This window comes from Ambystoma mexicanum, chromosome 3q (assembly GCF_040938575.1).
Source record: "Ambystoma mexicanum isolate Mex_15411 chromosome 3q, UKY_AmexF1_1, whole genome shotgun sequence".
NCBI classification, from domain to species: domain Eukaryota; kingdom Metazoa; phylum Chordata; class Amphibia; order Caudata; family Ambystomatidae; genus Ambystoma; species Ambystoma mexicanum.
In genome coordinates this window covers 231,397,466-231,419,789 of record NC_090926.1, presented here as the reverse complement: position 1 = coordinate 231,419,789, position 22,324 = coordinate 231,397,466, and the positions used below count along the sequence as shown (strand labels likewise).

The following is a 22,324-nucleotide window of genomic DNA, read 5'->3' as shown; positions in this document are numbered from 1 at the left end:
GCAAAGGCTGGATTTCGAACGCCCATGTAGGGAAATTAATAATGTGACGTCAGGTGATCCCGTCCGAATATGTTTCATAGGGCTGCACATGAGACAGTGCCGGGCGCTCCTCCCCTGGCTCATGTCCAGATGAAAAAAGCAGGCTCTCCTGCCGCAGAGGTGATGCTGGGCAGGAGCTAAATGCAACCTGATGCTGGGGTATGACATGGCTATCCAGGTGCCAGACGGAGAACAAGTGGTGCAGGTCAGGTATGCATGGGTCCCTTGGAGTCCCATCTGTCTTAGATCAATGTCTCGCGATTACAGATCAACGTTGCTAAGAGCAGTCCCCTTGCTCTGTCTAGTACCAGTGCTCGATTGTCCGTTGCTACTGCCTCTTTACCGTATCACGTCACTTCCTTTTAAAAAAACATCATTTTGATCCTGCACTTTTGTTCGACCAGAATTCAACCCGTGTTTTTAAAAAAAATATTTGTACGTATATGTACTCCTGGGGGTCGAACAAAATGAACACTTTCAGAAAGAAGTCATTCAATACATGTAGAACCCCTACCTCTTCACATCAGGCTACGGAGGGCAGGTACCAAGGGGGCATCATGGAGCACACGGGTATTGGAGGCTGGTAACCCTGCTGGCCACACCAGGCCATGTCTCCTTTTGGATTTTGTGACGGCTGGAATCCACAGATCCTAGCAGGGCTTCACCAACAGTGTGTGGTTTTCGGCAGGTTACCCCAGCAAAGTTTCCACGGGGCTCTCCTCATGGTTGATTATTGGTATTTCGAGGAGTCTGCCACGGACTGATAGCTGTAACATATAAGAATATTGCAAGTTGAACGCAAACTCAGCCACCAATCACAATCTAGCATACTTTCAAACTTTTGGCAACAATCTGGCCATTGGGTGGCATGACATTTGAACTTTCTCAGACTCCTTCCTGGGTAAACACACAGGACATGTATGTTGCGTTGAATCCAAACTTCTTGTTCAGATACTCCCCAGATGTGGTTTTCTCTTCCCCTGTCGCATGCTTCAAAGCATATGTAGGGGTATCCTTTGCACAAAGGAAGTCCAGTTTGGCTGTGAAACTCCTTCAGAGGTCCTAATGCATTTGCGCCATCTAGGGGCCTGGTGCCGGGCAGTGCACGTCTGATTCCTAACGCTTAATTCGCTGGCAAGTGGTTGGGTTAACTGCAAAGTAGTCTTGAGGGCCCCAACGTCTGAGGCTTGCAGAGCTAACTGGGCACGGTTAATGGAGCAGGAAACCACCAGGGGACTTTTGGACACCTGGTTCTGAGAGACTAAAGCTCTCTCAATTGGCACATAACACCCAGTTGCTTCCCTAGTTGGGCCCTGGATTAGGATTTAATAGGGAGCAGGAGGAGTCGTGAACCAGTTCAGAACAAGCCAAAAGAAAAGTGGACAGGTCAGGACTGCTCCCCAAGGCTAAATAAACCTAAGCATATTGTGGCATGGTCAATAGAAAGCCCCTTTAAACGTTCCTCTTGAGTAGTCACTTAGGTTTCCAGCAAAGATAAAAAGATGTTTGACAAGTTATGGCTAAAATCATTCCTGGGCCCTAGAAATGCCTGTGTAGCCAAGGGATCTTCACGGTCTCAGAAAGTGCCTGTCACTTGTGGTGTCCCTCAGGGATCGCGTCTATCCCCGCTACTTTTCAATATATATATCAAATGCTTATGTGACTTGCTAAAATCTATGGGCATACTATTCGCCAATTATGCCGACGAGATCCAGATAGTTAAACTATCTGGGGTCTATAAAGATGATCTGGCTACTATTAATGGGATGTATGGGGCAATCCAGAAATGGACTGCCCTAAACTCGCTTTCCCTTAACGACAAAAAACAGAGTTCCTTGTCCTCTGTACACCTTACAGGCTGAAAAATCTGGACGCCTGTTATAAGGCCTTTGAAATAGGTGGCAATAACATCCCGGTATCTGAACATGTAAAGACCCTCGTAGTAGTCTTTAATGCTCACTTACCCTTTCTGAAGCATGTTTCATATCTTAAATTGTCATGAACCTTCCTTACACACCTCCTATGGAAAATACGCCCTTATTTGTCCGACGCTAATAGAGCATGAATTGCAGCAGCTATAGTTAACACCAAGTTAGACTACTGCAACAGCCTTCGTATAGGAACTACTAAAGGTAACATCAGGAGCCTTCAGACCATACAAAATGGAGCAGACCGGGCTGTCTGTGGGTTGAGTCGTCAATCCCACATTACAGAACATCGAAAACAACTACACTGGCTCTCTATAGAGCAGCGATTAAACTTTAAAGGGTTAGTTATGGTCTTTAAATGTCTCCCAGGTAATGCACCCGAAAATCTTAAAACTAGTTTAAAAATGGCCATACCAAAGCGCGCCCTGCGATCTAATAGTCAAATGCTACTGACTCAGCCACGCATAATTATGAAGAAATTGGGCAGAGCAAGTTTTGCCGCCAGAGGTCCAAAAAATTGGAATCCGATTCTGCTTGACCTAAAACAATGTGTAACATTGCAGCAGTTTAGGAAGCGTCTCAAGACATTCCTCTTTGATGCCTAAGGTCAACCATAAGTGCTTGACCAACCCCCGACACATGAAAGGACTCCGCTAGTCACCTTATTCAAAGTGACTTTCAACGCCCTCTAACACTGAGCGGCTTTGTTTTTGTTGTTGTTTGTCCTTGTGAGCGCCCTGAGACCTTTGGGTGAGTGATGTGCTATACAAAAATGTGTCAAGTTAGCAAGTTAGCGATAGAAATACCTTGAAATGCTGCTTTGGCAGCATGGGAATCTTTCATACAAACCTGTGCTTGAATCTTCTGCCACAAGTGACAGAATGTGTAAACACGTGAATCTATGAAATAACCCTATTGCAGAAATAGGTGAGCCGTGTATTCGTATTTTTAGAAAATAATTCTGCATGGCCTACTTGTGTAGAAAGTAATAGGTGATTACATACATGTGCAAGGTTTTGCTGGTCTCCATCTCACACTTTCCCCCCTCTCCTTCATAGGGTCTTTGGATTCGTGGCCAAGAAACCGGGCAGCACAGTGGAGAACGTCTGCCACCTGTTCGCCGAGCTTGATCCTGAACAGCCAGCGTCTGCCATTGTGAACTTCATCACCAAAGTCATGTTGGGCACTCACCGGCGGTGAAGGGGCTGTCTAAGGATAGGTGGGGAAATTGGGGGACAGGGAAGCTCCGGAGGGGACATCCAGCTTCGCAGGAACAATTCCTCCTCAGCACCGCGTCGAGGTGTGAGGAGGGACTTACTTCTGTCCATCAAGCTTTGGGACTTCAAGCAGTTGGTGGGGCGGCTGACATTACAAGGGACCCTTTTGATGTAGGAGCAGTGTTCTCACGTTGTAAAATGGAATGTCACTATTTTTGTAACCTGCTTAAGAAATTCCACGTTAGTTATTTCTCAAATCCTTCAGCGTGTTGTTATTATATTACAAAACGGAGAAGCGAGAACAGAAGCCAGTGCTGATGGGTCCACCAGGAAGACGGGAGCCCAGCTTGCTTCATTCCTGAGAACCGCTCCGGGCAAACCTCGCCCTGGCTGATATTGTCTATGTTTTCTTTGACTCTATCTGCTGCTACTCCTCTATCGGGGATGGGGAGAGGAAGTGTCGATGGTTGGGAGAAGATCCATCATTGCGAAGGTCCAGCGTTGTGGTTGTCCTCACATGAACTTCCCGCTGCGCTGACGCCTCCCTGGCAACGCTCCTGTGGTGTCTGTACAGCGAGCCATGCCCAGGGCATCTTTCCCACTTGACATGCTACCTCGTGCTCAGTTTCCTTTCTCTAGTTGTGGTTCCAGGTCTTGCAGTGCAGCGCCATTCTTCTTAGGGCAGTCCTTTGCTTTTAGTGCTGTGGCAGTTTTATCAAGTCAAGTTGTCCTTCACCCAGGATGTTTCTTTTCTTAACATTTTTCCTTTTAGTAAACCTTTTACTCCCCCCACCCCCACCACCTTTCCTCTGTCACTGCTCCAGTGCATGTCCTTAACATGGAGTGCATGGAAATCACTGCCCCTGTGTAGTTCCTTTCTCTTTGGTGCACTGTTTGTCCTTTCATTGCATTGGTAAGGCTGACCTTAGGTGCAGTCCCTCTGTGTAATTATTTTCTCATTCGTGCAGTTCTGCCTTTTGTGATTCCCGCTGCCTGAGTGCAGTTCATGCTTCCTGCCCTTCATTGCAGCGAATTCCTCTTCTTTTGGAACAGCCCAACCTCCTCAGTGCAGGTCAATTTCTCTCCACGTTGGTCTATTTTCCTGAACGTGGTTCTGGGAAGTTCTTTTCCTCCCTGTGCGGTTCCATTTTTGGTAGTGCAGTTGTATTCCTCTGTATCTCATCTCATTCCTCCTCGTGCAGTTCCATTCTTCCCAGCATCCCTGAGCGTCTCCAAACTGTCCCCATGTTAGTCAGTGCAGTTTCTTTCTTCCCGGAGCAACAGCCTGCCCCTGGGCGAAGCTACTGGCCTCGAAGTGCATTTCAGGTCCTTTTAGTGCAGCCCACTCCCTCTCGATGCAATACCCTGCCTTTGAATGACTGCCCTCCTACACTGACATGGGGGCTCTGTGCTTCTGGACACTGCCATTGGAAAGGAGGTGAGCCACTTTCATGGTTCACATTTTCGCCTCCATCATGCAAGCATCATCAAGACCCATAACCTTTAGAATTCGCCCAGCGGTTCCATAGGACCGTGGAACACGTTTGCAAAATGTCATTACAAATTAATGTTTATTTGTGTTAAAAGCTCTAATTTCTGAAAGCATGAGTTCTGGACCTGTCATGCTGTGTCCTTCGAAGCCAAAGCTCTCCCAGCATGCCCTCCACACATGTAGTTACCACAATTCTAATTGCACGCCTTCCAACATATCATCCATCAATCCTTCACTTTTCTAAAGCCACCTTATTTTCAGTTATTTTTCTTTTTCCTCGATACCTTTTTCCAGCGTTAGTTCAGTGCAGCAACGGCTTCTGACAGAATATGTTCGTGGAATTCTGAAACCACCTCTCCTTGTCCCCCTGGGTCTGTTTAAGAGGCACCCCAAGTGTGGCAGTGATGCCGTGGCATGGAAGGAGCAGGCTGTGCGTGTCTTACTTTTCTGATGACTGCAGCCGTGTTTTCACTGCAGTGCATTTCCGTAAAGACCTCTGAGGTGTCATCAGATAAGCCGAACTTTCATTCTCAGGGATTCAAACGGTTGCAGCCCTCATGGCTCCAAGAAAGCGGTTTGGTTTTCTGTAGGTGTACACTGGTGTGGTTTGGTTTTCTGCAGGACGATGGTGTTCTGGTTTGGTTTACTGTTGGAATACAGTGCCCTGGTTTGGTTTTCTGCAGGAGGATGGTGTTCCGGTTTGGTTTTCTCTAAGAGTACACTCTTCCGGTTTGGTTTTCTGCAGGAGGATGGTGTTCTGGTTTGGTTTTCTGCAGGAGGATGATGTTCTGGTTTGGTTTTCTGTTGCAGTACAGTATCCTGGTTTGGTTTTCTGCAGGATGATGGTGTTCTGGTTTGGTTTTCTCTAAGAGTACACTTTTCCGGTTTGGTTTTCTGCAGGAGGATGGTGTTCTGGTTTGGTTTTCTGCAGGAGGATGATGTTCTGGTTTGGTTTTCTGTTGCAGCACAGTATCCTGGTTTGGTTTTCTGCAGGAGGATGGTGTTCCGGTTTGGTTTTCTCTAAGAGTACACTTTTCCGGTTTTGTTCTGGTTTGGTTTTCTGCAGGAGGATGGTGTTCTGGTTTGGTTTTCTGTTGGAATACAGTGTCCTGGTATGGGTTTCTGCAGCAGGTGGTGTTCTGGATTGGTTTTCTGTTGCAGTATAGTGTCCTGGTATGGTTTTCTGCAGCAGGATGGTGTTCTGGTTTGGGTTTCTGTCGGAGTAGTGTTCTGGTTTGGTTTCCTTTTGGACTATGGTGTTACAGTTTGTGTTTCTGTTGTTCTGTTCCCATCCCTTCTTCCAGAGGGATAACTTTAAGCTCCACAAAGCATGTAGTCTTTTTTGGTAAGCTTCTTCATAGAGCAAGTAGTGTGCCATTGGCAGGCAGGTGCAAGTCTCTAGCAGGCTACATTATGACCCTTGCTGCTGGGCATTGTGCCTGCACGCTGTGTCCTGACTCTTTATGAGATGTCCTGTGCCACCAGATCTGCCATTCTGGAAACTCAAGGAGCCCCTTTTTGGGATAGCCACAAGACAGACATACCTTCTGAAGGCACCCTCTGGGGATCGTTAGCGGGGTTAGGTTAGTTCCTGGAACTGCATTGGTAGTGTGGGAATGTGTCCTAAGCGTGCTGGAGATGTGCTCACTGCACTGGAGTCATCCCTTTCAAAAGGCACATTTTAATGGTAGTGATTTAATGCTCAGGTTCCAGGAGCACTAGTTGTATTGAGGAATCCGAACGGGGCCAAGCAGACAGCTAAATACGCCACATCTTGTTCACTCCCCCCTTTGCTCCCGGATCTTTCACCTTTCAAGAGTTCAAAACAGCAAACTGAAAATCCTAAGCAGGGTCGACTGAAAAGTCCAAATAGACCAAATGCTCCAAGGATAGAGGATTGTTCCCATGTTAAGGAACCTCAAGAGACATGTTTCTTGAAGTCCAAAAGGTTGGACTGCCAAAGCTTCTTGAACATGGCTACAGAGGAGTCCTCACTGGTGGAAAAATACGAAACGTTCCCATGGGTGGGAATATCCGGGACCTTAGGAAGTAAACTGAAGCAAATACCTCAGACAAAGCAAACTGTTACGCAAAATTCCTGCCAACGTGCAAACTAAATAACACAGTAGTTGGATCCAGAAGCGTATCTAGTATATTTAAATGTTTAGCAAAGTTGTGGTTGGCAACTCGGGATATGTCTGCATTGAGACTGAATCAGGTGCAGACAATAGGCAGAGGCGGTGCTGCACACACTGTGTACACCAGAAAGGCCTATGGGAGCGTGTAGGGGAACGGGACACTGTAATCGTGGGAGACTGGCAGACAAGGCCCCGCGACCAAGGGTCACCGATAAAGAGTCCTGTAAACACAAAGGGTATGTACAGGGGGAGGCATCGTAGATAGAAGAGCAGGTCACGTAAACACAAGAGACAGCGGGAAGCCCTTCTGTAAACATGGAAGGCATGCCGAGGGGTTCGAATACATAGAACAGAGAACTAGAGACAGGAAGCTTTACACACAAGATGACAAAGCAGATCCTGTAAACATGGGGGAAGAGACGGAGGGGGGCCTGTAAACGGGGCAGAGTGGGATCTTGTCACTATGATGAAAACTACAGAGAAGGCCCTGTACATGTGGAAGACCTGAGAGAAGTGTGGACAAACGTGAGCAACATGCAAAGGAGGTCTTCTAACAGGCCGAGGTGCGCCTCTGAGTGGGAGAGGCCCGGCTTTGGAGGTCGGACAAACAGATACTTTTTTGCTATTGTATTAGCAAGGGGAGTGGTTGGCTACCAGGGAATTGGTTGGGTACCAGGGAATTGGCCAGTCACGAGAAAGAAGTGGGAAACACCTAGAATGAAACCCTCTGATAGGTAATTGTATGCAGTGGCGGTCGCAGATCAGAGAGTGAGACAGAGCCCCCCATTTTATCAAAAAGGCTCTGACATTTTAGACTGGATTTATTTAGCAGACCGAAAAGGCCAAAAGAAAATCCCACCCAACACTTAGAATTATAGGAGATAATCTACAAACATTAAAGAGAGAGCCTACAAACATTAAAGAGATAGCTAGGTGTAAAACAGCAGAGCCCAGTGTTTAGGATGACCAGATTTAAAAAGTAAAAAAAATGGGACAGGGCAACTAACATAAAGGTAGGATTGACTCTTGAAAGTGGCTGTCAAGGCACTACACTTCAGTAGAGGTTGGAGGAGAAGGGGGTTTAAGTGTTACTGTTCAAATAAACACACATTATTATAATTTATCACAAACTAACACTATCTTAAGTTGTAAAATGCAGCATTTTTTCTGTGTGAGATTATGCATTCATGTCTGTCAGCTACAAAGACCGACTACCAAAAACCAGGAACACTGAAGTTTCTAATGGGAACATAACCTTGAGAAAGGGGGACAGAGCTCCAAAAACTGGGCCAGTCCCAGCAAAACCGGGACCTCTGGTCACCCTACCAGTGTTGGACATGTATGAGCAAGGCAGAGTGTGTCGTTTTTATACATACAGGGTATTGGCCTACTTTACTGTCATCGCAAATGTGTACGCGACTGGTGACGCAGCCATTAGCAAAAGAAGTATTGGGTAACGTACTGCCCGTTCAACCGTTCACACTGCTTTCAAAGTGGGTCTGCATAGGGGCAGTGTAGAGCAAGCAGTGTGATAAGCAGCCTACTCACGCTGAGGCAGAGATTGCAAAATGGCAGACTTCAGCCAGGATCAAGAGCACAGAACGCAGTGACCTTCACATTTGCGGGACTTTGGCTACCCCCATAACTGGAGCTATTTGATACTTTTGAGAACAAGTTCAGTATCGGCGTCATTCAAGCCCCAGGCGGGCACGCGTTGACGCTTCAGCTGGTGGCACAGTGGTTTCATTCATGGTCTTACCTTCTTTTCTCATTCTAAACCTTCTGCTATTTGCTTCTTTTTCTCCCAGAGTGGTTTCCAATGTCGCGGGTTCACCAAGCGTGATCAGTCTAGAGCGCTTTCCTCCAGCATGCATGAACGCACACAGAGCTTGCTTTGAAAGGTCTGTAGACTCGGGCATGCGCTGTTAGGGACGGCTGATTTGGCCCGATAATAGTTATTGAGGCACTATTTCCTGGGCAAAGAGGATACACGCCAGAGCAACTACAGGAACTGCACCAATGCAGCCAACCAATGGCAGAGTTAGTGACATCCCAGCCTCCCTACCCTATAGGTGGGCTATAGGGCACTGATGGTATTGAACTGGCTTCTCCCACGGGCATGTGTATTACAAGCACAATAGTGGGTTGGGGAACAGGAGAGTTCAAGAGGCGCCGTCCGATAGCATGAACGCCTGGCATATATCTACGCCTATAGAACCCGCTGCTCCCCAAATGAGAATCGCGCTGTGACTCAGTTGGCATGGCCCTTTCTGCCATGTACCTATTGTTCACATATTGCCGTTTCCTGTCAGCACACCAGGAACCAATTACCGGCACTATGGAGAGAAAAAAAACAGAAAGAAAGGTAACGCAAGCCTGCTGAGACACAGCTTGGTTCACCTTCCAGGCCAGACTCCCAAGGCGCTCAGATTTGGATACGCAAACCAAAATGTAAACTTTGCACCCAGGCTCTGTGGCTCTTTAAACTGAATTTGCAAAACTACAATGCTAATCCCAGGTAGAGTACATGCTGCCCATGTGTCCCCTGGCGGAAAGGACATGATCTGCCATTTTCTTCTGTATGGAATGACTGTCATGGAAAATGGCGGCTCCCTTATCTCCTGCCTCCAGCAGAGGGGCGCCGTCATTGTCTGCTGGTAGAGATGAGCAGAAGCCATGCCCCTCTGCAGGGTCTTCCTGTGGGTTCATTAAGCATGGGACCCGTTCCCATTTATTAAAGCCCAACTCAGCAAGTGTAAATACAAGTCGCAGGCTTCCAGTGGGAGTTGGGAGTAGAGGGGAACAACCCTACTTTTTTTTTTGTTTTAACCATTGCTACTGCCTGAAGTTCTGTGTGACTAACCTGGTCTGAGTCGTGCCCTCCCCCACAACATGAAGATTGCAAACTGAGCATGACAAGAATAGCACCCAAGTCAACAATTTATGTAAAACAAAGGTCTCGCATGGGATCCCAATCCCCACAACCCCCTCCCTGGCCCCGCCCGAAGAAAAGGGTTGCAGGCAGGACAACAGAATGCACAAGAGGAGTCACAGGCCTGCAGCAACTTCAAATCAACAGCAGTCTCTCGTGTCCAAATGTGTAGCTATATTTGTGTAGAATAAAGAAAAAAATCTATTTTTGTCTGAAAAGAATTTATATAAGCTTAGCCAGAGATATATAATATATATTCTTGTGTCTGTGTGGTTACATTTGCTTTTTGTAAGCCTTTGTATTTCTCTTATTTTGAAGTATGTTTCTGTACTGAAAAAAGGATACTTTTAAGGAATACTTTTAAGAAAGAAAAAATAAAATACATACCTTGTAATATTTTGAAGTCTTACTTGTTTATCTGCCTTGTGTTAATTGCCTATGCACCAGGTGTGTCCAGTGACTTTGATAATTAGCGCACTTGTAACTTGCCTCCCTACTGTCACACCATTGTTGCTCTCAGCAAACTACGTTACTCTACAAGTCCATACTCCAAAAGGAGCAAACAATGTGACTCTGAAACAGGTTCATACTAGAAAAGGGGCAAACAACAGGACTCTATAGGAAGTCCATACTGCAAAAGGAGCAAACAACGTTACCCTACAACAGGCCCATTCTACAAAAGGAGCAAATAATGTGACTCTACAATGGGCCAATATTGCAAAAGCATGCTACCGCTCATTAACACTGGATTTCTGGCTGAAGGGAGATTTATCATTTTTATGCTTCGTCCCCTCTCCTAGTGAGACTCCCCCTGCACTTTTTGCTGGACTTCTGGAGTTGGACAATGGAGTTGTTGCCCATTGCTTGATCTGTTGATCTGCGTACAGATCCTCTTTCTGTAGCCCAAATTCTAGGGTACACTCCTCAAATGATTTAAAGCACGCTGCTTCATACAGATCCCCGATTTCTCTCAAACCCCCTGTTTTTCATCTTTCAAACCTTCTACACTACACTGCCGGGGAAGGCCGGGTTCCTAAATATTGGCATGCAGGGCGACAGTGTTCACCGTATCCCAAATCTCTATGTGCTTTTCGTTATGAAATTCTCCTGCAACCCTCTTGGTCCTTCTTTCTTCCTTAACCATTGTATCTTCCACGTGTGCCCCCATGCTATCGCTTGTTCCATCCCCACCCAATGCTTCTCGTTTTCCACCCTCCCCCACTCCACCAGCAGTCACAATTTCATAGCCTGGTAGTATTTAAGCATGTTTGGGCACACCAGACCTCCCTGCCACATCCCCCTCAATAAAACCACCCTCCCAATTCGCAGCTTCTTCCCATTCCACACAAAATACATGATTTCATCCTGTAAACCCCACCCCTTCTGCACTTTTCCTGCTTTTGGGATCGGTAGCGCTTGCAACATATACAAGAGCCGTGGAAGGACATTCATTTTTATAATCGCTATTCTCCCTGGCCACGATACATACAGCCCATTCTATCTCCCAAGAACTTTCTTAATTTGGACTATCAAAGATGGTTAGTTTGCGCTGTGAATTTGTTGAAGATTTGAAATTAGGTCTACCCCCAAATACCCTTTTGTCCACCTAAATGGTATATTGGTGCTGAGGCACTTAAGTTCCCCCTGTCCAACTGACAGGGTTAGTATTTGGAGATGTTGACTTTGAACCCTGTAGAGAAGGAGCCAAGTACCCCCACCTCAACCACGTTTGCCCATATTGCTTATATGTTGGGAACCAGAGTGTGATACACGTGCAGTATCAGTGAAAATACCAATATCGAAGAGAGTCCTGGAGGCAAGGCTCCCATTGAGAAAGCCATACTTGCATATGAGACGGTATGATGGCCATTGAATCATATCCCAGAAGAAACAGGACAGCTGAGTGGAAGAGAATGGTGACATTAGCACCGTCAAATGAAGCCAGTCTGATATACATAGAAGGAGATGCAGGGACAAGAGAATGAAGCTATTCTATAGGCATCATGAAGGCATCAAAGATAAGTGACATCTTTGGATTAAGATGAAGAAACTTATGCTACAGAAACTATGAAGATATCAAGTTATTTTACCCGTGTACAGATGCAAAGAAATGCAAGCAGACAAAGTATTCTTGAGGCTAGCTTTCGAGTGAATAGATTGCGGCATGCGCCAACATATACGAAAACAAGGAAGACATCAGAGGTCTATTAGAAAATAGTATTTTTAATGCACTAGAGCTCGATTTTGTGGTCTTCAGTCACATGGAAGTTTGAAGTTGGATGAACATGACAGTCACACCTACGCATGAGGGCAGAGCTTGCCTTCACTCCCCTGAATTCTCCAGAGCAAAAGAACACTCCCAAGGACAAGTTCAAAGCCTTAATTGACAGCAGACCACTGAGGTGATGATAGATGAATATGCTCATTGATGGGAAGCTATGGTTAAGACTAGCTCACCAGCACCTGTAAACCCAGCCTGTATGCTGCTAACATAGGTGGAAAAGTACTGACGGAGGTTAGAATGCCAATCAATTGTTGCGACACTTGTGATAAAGGGTCCTATAGTTTGTGTAACCAAAGGGACGTTGTGTATTTAGTGACGTTCATAGTGACCTGTTTAAGGGGAGGGCTTAGTTGCTCCACCTGATGTTAAGAAACAGATCACTTTTCTTCACTCTCCCAGACTAGTATGGATCATATACTTAGAGGTTCCCGTAGACCCGATCACTTTCTCCAATAGGTTTTTGATGTTTGCCACGTAGGATGATGTTAGTAAATATGAAGGTTGACATCATCAATGACGATTTTGTGTTATACAAGAATGCTTTTTTTCAAGATACATTCAGAGACCTTACGCTGAGACATCCGTTGTGCTCCCTGTTTTAGATAATTGATATTAAAACAGTTACCTTTTTGCCAACTACCTGAGTCGTTTCGATTATTGATGTTTGAGTTACTTCTGTATCCCCATCCATCTCAAGGGTATTGCTGCCTCGCCTTAAAGGGCTGAGGTCTCCCGATTCACGTGGTAGCAGAGAGGATGGTTAAAAATCCATCGAGATAGTAGATTTTGGGGTCTCCGGAAATATTACACGACCTCTGCCATTCGGCTGAAAGGACATGAAGCTCCCTGTAGATAGCGGAAACATTTTTAATGATCAGACTTGCAAGCGGTAGGTTAGACGGGTCCCTTGATTTCAGGCAGAATCCCCTACCAGCGTCTACAGGAAGCTGAACAAACGGAAAGTTGAAAAGGCTGATAAAGAGGCGGACGATCCCAAGTCAGAAGTCTAAAAAGTGAATGGTGAGTAAAAACTGGGTGAGGTGGCAAAAATTGTGAATAGGTAGTGACTCACTCACTACCTATTCACTAAGTGATAAGGCAAAAACGAGTAATGGAGGGAGGTTAGGGTAAAGTAACTTGAGAACGTTGAGCTTTGACATATTAGGTAATTGACTTGAGGAGAGGCCAAGCAATTAAAAGGTATTGTGAGGGAAGGTGCCACGATAAAGAGTATGCCCAGTTTCCTGCGTTGTAAAAACGTAACAGAAGGAATCGTTTCTAGAGCCATATTTACAGGTGACCTAGGCTATGAACTTGGATAAAGACGAGTTTAAAGAGAATGATTCACATCCCAATCGGGGTATTTTTAGGCGTAGGAAAAGGTTGGTCTTGAGGAGAAGACTGAAATATCTGTGGTCGGTCGAGTATGTCCGTTTGTCTGTTTTATGTAACTGTATATGGTGAAAAAACAATAGAGGAATTGATAGATGTGAAAAGAAAACATGAGAATTTGAGAATTAATTATTTATTTAGTGGAAATTGAATTGATGGTGTTTAGTGAAAATGTAGATTAAAATCAAAAACGTGATATAGAGGGTTTGGAGCCTGCAACGATTTGGTGCACGCTCATATTGTTTTGTTTTTCTGAAATGTATTTTTGAAATTTGTTAAGAGAAAGGGTGAGCATTGACAGTCAAGTGTGATGAGTCAAAATGGAGGATATTACTCCACTTATACACCTCTGCAAACAGTTGCCGAAACACGCACCCAAACTTAAGCAGAATGGGTTAAAGGGACGGCAGAAAAGATGTTCATGCCATGGCCACAAGGGGGGATCCTTATTGAAGGCAGATTTGCAGCATATGATGACAAATTTGCATGCAACATATACGGGAAAAAGTTAGATAAACAATTAGCGAGCTTAGAGCTCTGCAAAATGTACCAGGAGGAAAGAGAAGAGCCACCTCCTAAAGACTGCATATTGAATATATGCAAAGAGGGGGGTGAGGAGCCTTCTGCTCCCCCGCTGCGCCTGAAGCAGACAGCGATAGTAAGAAAGATGATGGGTTATACCCATTATGGGAGCTTAAGACAGCGACATGGTACAGCAATCTGGCATATGAGTCGCCTGCGCAAAGCAGCGACGATGGCCCAGAGGAAATTTCGGAGAAAGATGTAATCTCTAAGATCCCAAGGGACAAGAAGAGACGCGATAAGGAGAGAAGTGATCGACCAAGTACATCCTTAGATATAGGACGTGAAATAAAGAGATGGAAAGGAGAAAAAGATAAGACTGATGAGTTAGCACTTATACAGAACGAATGGATGGGTGGTCAGATGTTGCTCAAGCTTGATGGTAAGAGCATCAGGGACGTAAGGCAAAGAGAAGATCAAGATGAACAGGACAAGAAGGATAGAGAGAGAGAGGAAAGATTGAAAGAAGATGGAGTGAAAAGGAAGGATAGACAAAGTCGGGAACAGTTGTATTAAGAGGAGCAACTGAAAAAGCAGGAAAGGGCAGAGGAGCAAATAAATTATGCCAATAGACAGAGGACAATTGAAGAATGAGAAAGACAAGAAAGAAAGGGAGAGGAAGAGGAGGAACAGAAATTAAGGGATACAAGAATACAAAGACGAAGTGATACAAAGGGCAAATGAGAGGAGAAATATGAAAAGAAAAGAGGAAGCAAGGACACAAAGAGAATTTGATGATGAACTAGAACAAAAGAGGAGGCAGAGAGCACGCAATCTTGGGCGTATAGAAAAAGTGTTAATGGATAGTAATCCAGTAGTGGCATGGGAAGACATAGAAGAATTCTTCCCAGCACGTGAGCCAATAGCAGGTCTGTCTAGAGCAAATCTAGAGGATGAGTTTGACTGTAGAAGCATTGGGGGTGCTATCAATAAAGTTTATCATGATATGAGGACTAAAAGTGCTGCATGGGAAGGGTAAAAATGATCGACTCGAGTGTGCACAGTTGTACGACAAAGAAGGAGCCTCATGCAGTTTTGAGCCAAAGGAGCTGTCTTTACTGACTCTGAATAGAGATGATGAGGAGAGAAGTCACACGCGTTTGGGACAGGATATGTCAGACGAAGATAGGGAAACCTCCCATGGGGAGGAGAAAGGCAATGTATGTGGCCCTGAAGGGTGTTTTTCAATGGATAAGGAAGTAAGATGGTTGGATCTAGACCAACCCAAATCATGGGCATCAGAATCATTGACACGGCTAGATCCACCTAGAGGGCGAACCCATGGTGAGAGGGGGGACTCGCCACCTTATGTGAGCAGGTAAATGTCACTGCCAGGTAGAAAGCAGAGCGGAACCATTGTCCCTGCTATGAACAGACAGACAATGGGGGACGAGTGTTAGTTTGGGGTTTCATAGTTTCCATTGTTAGAGAAAGGAGGAGCCAGGCCACAGTATGTACCTTGGTCACAGATGGATAAGGATAATTTAAGGTGTTAACTCCCGAGTTTAACTTCTGGCGCTGGGAAATAGATACATGAGTTAGAGAAAATGACAGGAGGAAACACGTTAGCTATAGGGGACATTAAAGGTCTCCTGATCGCCATCTTTGGGGCAAGGGCTGATGATGTTTGGTCAAGAGCAGGGTTTTCTAGTGTTACCACGGTAAACACTGCTCATGATTGAGCACCGTTCAATAACTGTAGCGCGGCGGTCTGGAAATCGCTTAGAGTACTGTATCCGGACACGTCCGACACATCTGACATGGGAGCTACAATGGCAAAGAAGATGCAGGAAGGGGGTGATCCTCTTGTTTATATTCAGAATTTCCAAGAGCAGTGGGCTTTGGAGACACGAGACTCTTGGGGTAAATCCATACCTGTATTTTTCCATGTATTATGCCAAGGGGTGCCAGAAGCAGTACAAAAGCAGCTCAAGAAATTATTGGGCATGGAAACAAAGCCGTGGTCAGAGATTCAGCTGGCCATCACGCATTATTGGAGGCTGTTTCAAGAGAAGAATCGAAAGAAAGATGATGCTAGGAAAGGTGAAGAGGCAAAGTTTGTGAAGAAAAACCTATCAAAGCACGCCATTGAGGGGGCAATGTTGACTAGTGTAGATGTACCGGGTTTACAGCAAGTAGCAAGCATGCCACAGGTGAATAACCAAAGGCAGTTCGATAAAGGTAATAATGGATTTGCATCACGGGGAAGGGGAGGCTTTCGAGGTAGAGGCTTCCGGAATAATCAGGGAAACTGCCAGAATAATCAAACTGGGTTTCAAAACACACAGAACGATAGTCAAGGCATGCAGGAGGGGCAAGCTAGGAGACCTCCTCCTGTATGTTGGACACTTGGTATGTCAGGGCATTATGCTCGCACATGTAGAAGTCAAGGATTTGTGCAGTTGAGCAATTCTCAAGAGGGGGGGCCACAAACCTGCCTGCATGTTCGCAGCAGAATGGAGATGGGTTTGCTCAGAATCAGACAGTGCAGCAAACACAAGCGCCGAGAATGTAACAAGGTTTACAAACACAGCAGGTAACAATGAATCCACCATCAGGGCAGTCACAGCAGTCACCCATGCAGATACAACAAAGCACAAGCACGGGACAGTTAATGACTCCTGCAATAGGGGGTCTTACTGTTGATGGAGGGAATCCTTTCACTTGTACGGGGATGAGAATGTATCCACGATAGGACAGCTCACTGGAACACTTGATGTGTTTGATACTATCAGTGACTCCCAATCCTCAAGTGGAACCGAGGGTTGACGTCCCCCTCCTCGACCACGCCATCACTCATGGCCACTCATTGGCTACCTCACTCCTCCATTTAGCCTGCCTCTCCTTTGTCTAGCCCACTCAACCTAATCAGCAAACTCTCAAGACTCAGGACATTCACCTTACCGCTGCCACGGACCAGCCTTCCCACCTCCATCAATTCCAGGAATCTAAGACTGCGCTCCCTCCCGCTCACAACACAGACACCCTTCCCGCTACACCCCCTCCATGTCCCGAAATCACTGCTTTCCTATCCACGTGAGAACACTGCTGCCAAACACACACACACACACTACCAGCACACACCTCCCCACATCTACCACACTCACCCTTAATCAAGAAAAACCCTCAATCACCTCACCTCAATTTTGCATTACTCAACGTTCGCTCCCTTTCTGCCCATGCCCTAGATATACACGATCTCCTAACCAGCAACAACCTTGACCTACTTTTCATCACCGAAACATGGCTACACGAAGCTTCTGACCCTGCCATTGCCTTAGCTCTTGCTTCAGGCTACTCCATCCTCAGACAAGACAGACCGTCTCGAACAGGAGGGGGGTAGCGTTCATCACAAGGGATACCATATCACTAAGGCCGAACAACCGCCCATGGGAGGGCAACTCAGATATAATATCTGTCCAACTCTCCCTGTCTCACACCAGCACCATCAACATTCATGTCCTATACCGCCCGCCAGGCCTTCCCTCAGACTTACAGGGACACCTCATCCACTTACTTAGCAATAACATCAAAAGCTTCACAAAAACACTGCTTCTCGGTGATTTAAATCTAGGTCTCAACTATCCCAAAGATAAAGCTGCCGCTACCCTCGCTAAAGAACTTAAGGACCTAGGCTTCACACAAAAACTCCTCATCCCTAACCATTCAAAAGGTTGCACCCTGGACTGGGTCGCTGACCACAACTGCTCCACCATCGTCACCTCCTTTACTGCATATCCTTGGACTGACCACAATTGTGTTCAATTCACAATACCCACAGGCCGCACTCCCAAAGCTCTCTTACATGCCCCACAGACGCTACTGAGAAGCTCCAAAAAACTCAACAAGGACAACCTCTGCCCTTACCCAGATGTCCCTGCACTATCACCCCCTTCTCCAATGACCTCAACACCCTAGCAGACCTATACAATGACACCCTCTCGAATACCATCCACTTCATAGCCCCACTTGAATATAAAAAAGAAAAAAAGTCACTGCATAGCAACTCATGGCTCACAGAAGAACTATAGGCCCTACGAACCAGCAAACGGAAAGCCCTCAAGAACTGGCATACCAAAGGAAAGCTTCAACCTGATCTCCCACCAATACAAAGACACCATTACCAAAGCTAAGGCCAATTCCTTCAACAGCCGCATCACTAATGCTAACTCCCAAACGAAGGAAATCTTCGCTATCTTCAACGAGCTCATCTCTCCTCTCACTAGCCCAGATGAGATCATCAAAAACGAGGCCTGGCGTGCAAGCATACAATCGGCCGTGCTTAACAAAATTGACCTCTTACAAATAAAAAATTCAGATTCATTACAAAGCACTACCAAATCAACATCCACCCACTCAAACAGTCCCCACTCCTCCCAGCCCACTCAACCTATTCTCATTTCGAGATATCACGGAACCCAAAGTCATCAACCTCCTTAAACACCTCAAGCCATCCATGTGCAAAGGCGACATCTGCCCACCCAAGATAATCAAGGACTGCGCCAATTCCCTTGCCCCTCTCATAACGGCCTTTATAAATGCATCCTTTAGAACAGACATTGTCCCTGCCAGCCTCAAAAAAGCATGGGTACACCTCCTACTAAAAAAACATACCCTGACCCTGCTCAGCCTAATAACTACTGGCCCATAACCACTGTCCCCTTCCCCCTTAAAATCTTGGACAAAGCAGCCCACAGCCAAATCCAACACTTTCTTGAAACCAATTCCACCCTAGGGAAAAAACAATCAGGCTTCCGCAAAGGACATGGCACAGAAACCGCATTGGCTGATCTAAAAACCAAATCACCCAAATCATGGACAAAGGCAAGCCAGCACTCTTCTTATTACTGGACCTCTCAGCTTCCTTCGGTCTTGAAGAAGATCACAAGACTCTCTCCACACACCTCACCCATTCAGCCAAATTCTCCAAAGTAGCAGCCTCATGGATCACCTCCTTCCTTGCATATACCAACTACGCTGATGACACTCAAGTACTCCTACCACTATCCGGCTCCTACAACCAAGATGTCAATGCACTACATATAATATATGCCACTATCCAAGCCTGGATGGCGGCCAACGGCCTCTGCCTCAAAAGGGACAAGACCGAGATCATCATCCTCTGTAAAAAGGCCATGCTAGCCAAACTAGATAACCTATACTCCAATTTCAGCATAGACAGCACCATTATGCCCATTTCCTCGTCTGTGAAGACCCTAGGGATCTACACAGATTCCACTCTTTCTATGACTAGACAAGTCAGCGCCATTCCCTCAGCATCAGCACACACCATCAAGCACATCAATGCAATAAAACACTACCTCTCCAAGCCCAACTCTCTCTCTATAGCCAGAGCAACTATAGGGGCCAAACTTGACTATTGCAACGCCCTCCTAGCCAGTACTTCAGTGAAAAATGTAAACAGGCTCCAAACCACTCAAAACAATGCCTGAAGAGCTGCACTCAGCACTCCTAGAAGGGACCATATCTCCCATGCTAGACAGGCAGCACACTGGCTCCCCGTTAAGATTGTATTACATTCAAAATCCTTACACTCACACACAAATGCCTATCCCTCACAGCCCCCTCCTACCCATCAGATACCATCACAAGAACCTCCTCCACACGCCCCACGTGCACCCTATACTCCAACCTACTGCTCACCCCACACACCAACAGGGCCAAAGCAGGTGGGTTAGGTTTCCCCTACATAGCCGCCAAACTCTGGAATAGGCTCCCCACAGCACTTAGAGCAGAGACCTCCCTCCTTGCATTCCACAAAAATCTAAAAACCACTCTTCAACTAGCTTCCTCCCCTCCTGTTCTTCATCGTACTGTATGTATTAATTTCTGTAAAAAATGTATGCACTGTATGTTCTGTAACTAAGTTTCTCACTGTAACAGGCGCCATGATGCCTTCAGGCTGTTGCGCGTTATACAAAAACGAATAGATAAATAAATAGGAGGCACATCTTTTTCTTTTTTAGTAGACACTGGTGCAACACGCTCATGTATACGAGAGGGGACATGCTCGATGTCTGGAAATGACATGAATACTCAAGGTTTCACGGGAGCTACAAGTATAGTTCCTTTTACTGAAGAATTGCCAGTCTCTATAGGAGAGTGTGACATGCCTGTGCCATTGTTATATTCAAGGCAGACACCTGTCAATATATTAGGTTGAGATTTAATGACCAAGTTGAACATGACGATTTTGTTCACTGATAAAGGAATAGTATGTTCAACACCAGGAATGCATTATTTAAATGCGAGTGAATTTATTATGGCATTTGCAGGACAAATGGCCATACGAGGAGTACCGTAAGAACCACAAGTTTTTCACTATGGGGTAGGTAGTCTGTTGACATGGCTACCAGGTTTAGTGGGCAGAACTATGAGAATACCTGACACATTTTTATTCATGCCAAAGATACCTATGGATGGAGAGGAAGAGCAAGGCTTTCCTTTAGAATTACAAGCAGCCATAGAGCGAAGAGAAATGGCTTTGCTTGATGGAAATTATTATGAAGGCAGACGATGGAGCACAGTGATTGCCATTGGGGAAGGTTACAGATTGAATGACGTCACTGATGAGGATATGTTTAGAGATCATCTGTCAGGTGACCAAGTAGTATTTGAGATGAGCATTACTTATTGCGTAAGAGCAATTAAACGTGAGGTTCCTCAGAAAATGATGTTTGTACAAAAACGGCCATTTCGATGAAGATATGGGAAAAGTGCCAGTTTCATTATGGAAAACAGGCCCCTATGATGTTGGCCTATTGAAGGGGGTTGGAGAAGTGAAGATTAAATTGAAACCAGGAGTAATTTTACCTTGAGCATGACAGTATCCTATGTCTCGAGAGGCAGATGAAGGTATTTTTAAGACAATGGGGGTCATTCAGAGTTTGGAGGCAGCCATGGTGCTAATAGCACCATGGCTGCCTCCAAACTCGGGTCGGGGTCCATGCTGTCAGAATGGGGATTTACCGTGACATTCCGAACTATGCGGACCCGCTAAATCCCCATTTCGAAAACCATTCCCCATTCCCATTTGGGCCCCCATAGGGCTCAATGGGAATGGGGAAGGAGCTAATAACGGGCCAGCAAATTGCGGGCCCCTTATTAGCTCCATGGTCCCTTAACGGGTCCAGCTAAGGGCGGCTGGTAAAACCAGCCGGCCCTGGTGGGATCCACCAAGGGACCTCGTAATAGGGCGGTAGGGGGTTAATGGCACTGGCATCCTTACTGGTGCCGTTAACTCCCTACCGCCAGGGTCGGAATGACCCCCTATATCTGCTATGATGGAACAGGGTATTTTAGTGACATCAGAGTCGTCATGCAACACCACGGTTTATCCTATTAAAAAATCAAAGGGAGGGTCTTGGCATTTAATGCAAGATGTAAGGCAGATAAATGATATTGTAGAGGCCGAGTTCCCTCTAGTCTCTAACCCGTCCACAATCCTTTGTAATATACACGTTGAGGCGAAATATTTCACAGTGATTGACTTGAAAAATGCATTTTTCTCAATCACTGTGTAATACCGCGATTTATCCTGTAAAAAAGGGAAAGGGGGGCATGGCATTTAGTGCAAGACCTTTGCCAGATTAACCAGATTGTAGAGGCTGAGGTCCCTCTAGTTCCTAATCCTGTGACAATCTTATGTAATATCCCCGATGAGGCATGATATTTCACTGTGATTGACTTGAAAAATGTGTTTTTCTCAATCCCATTGCATAAAGAGTCACAAGTTCTGACGTCATTTACGTTCAGACAAACTGAAAAGAGTCGCCTGTCCCAGGGGTAGTCTCATGGCAACTTGCCCAGAATCACAGGAGCTGCACCATCAGGTGGAGGGAGCAAGGAGCACCATGGTTCACGCACGTCCCTTTGGGACGTTAATACACTGGGGGCCTGGTTGGACTCAGTCCTGGCACCTTTGGCACCAGGCTCATGGAGAAATATAAGCAAGACTCTTTTATTATGGGCAGGAGTGCTTTCAAGAACTTTCCACTTGTGGTAATCAGCCCGGATGTGGCTTTCCATTTTCAGCTGCACATGTAACTTTGAGGAGTGGCAGGGTGTGGCAAGCAGAACTGAGCTAGTGGCCATGGCCTTAAGAGCTCAGCTATAAAATCCAGCCCAAACCCAAGGTGCACGCTTCACGTTAATCTACATTTGCATGCAGCGTAATGCTGACCACCACCTGGGTTAAGTAGCACTTACCTTGGGAATCTAGTCTCCTGTTCATACGCTTACCTCCTGGAGTCAGCTTACATCTGTATTCATCACCGTTGAGCCTGGCATCTATTCTTCA

At 45.9% G+C, this 22,324-nt stretch overlaps 1 protein-coding gene across 4 annotated transcripts in view; it reads left to right on the top strand.

Moving 5' to 3' along the window:
* Nucleotides 1-10,144, top strand: part of TNS2 (tensin 2) — a 590,960-nt gene extending 580,816 nt beyond the window's left edge. For all 4 annotated transcript variants that reach the window (XM_069653619.1, XM_069653621.1, XM_069653620.1 and 1 more), the window contains one exon: nt 3,026-10,144. In XM_069653619.1, the coding sequence (XP_069509720.1) occupies nt 3,026-3,167 (142 nt within the window). In that variant the 3' untranslated portion in view covers nt 3,168-10,144. The remainder of the gene's footprint in view (nt 1-3,025) is intronic.
* The last annotated feature ends 12,180 nt before the right edge of the window (nt 10,145-22,324 follow it).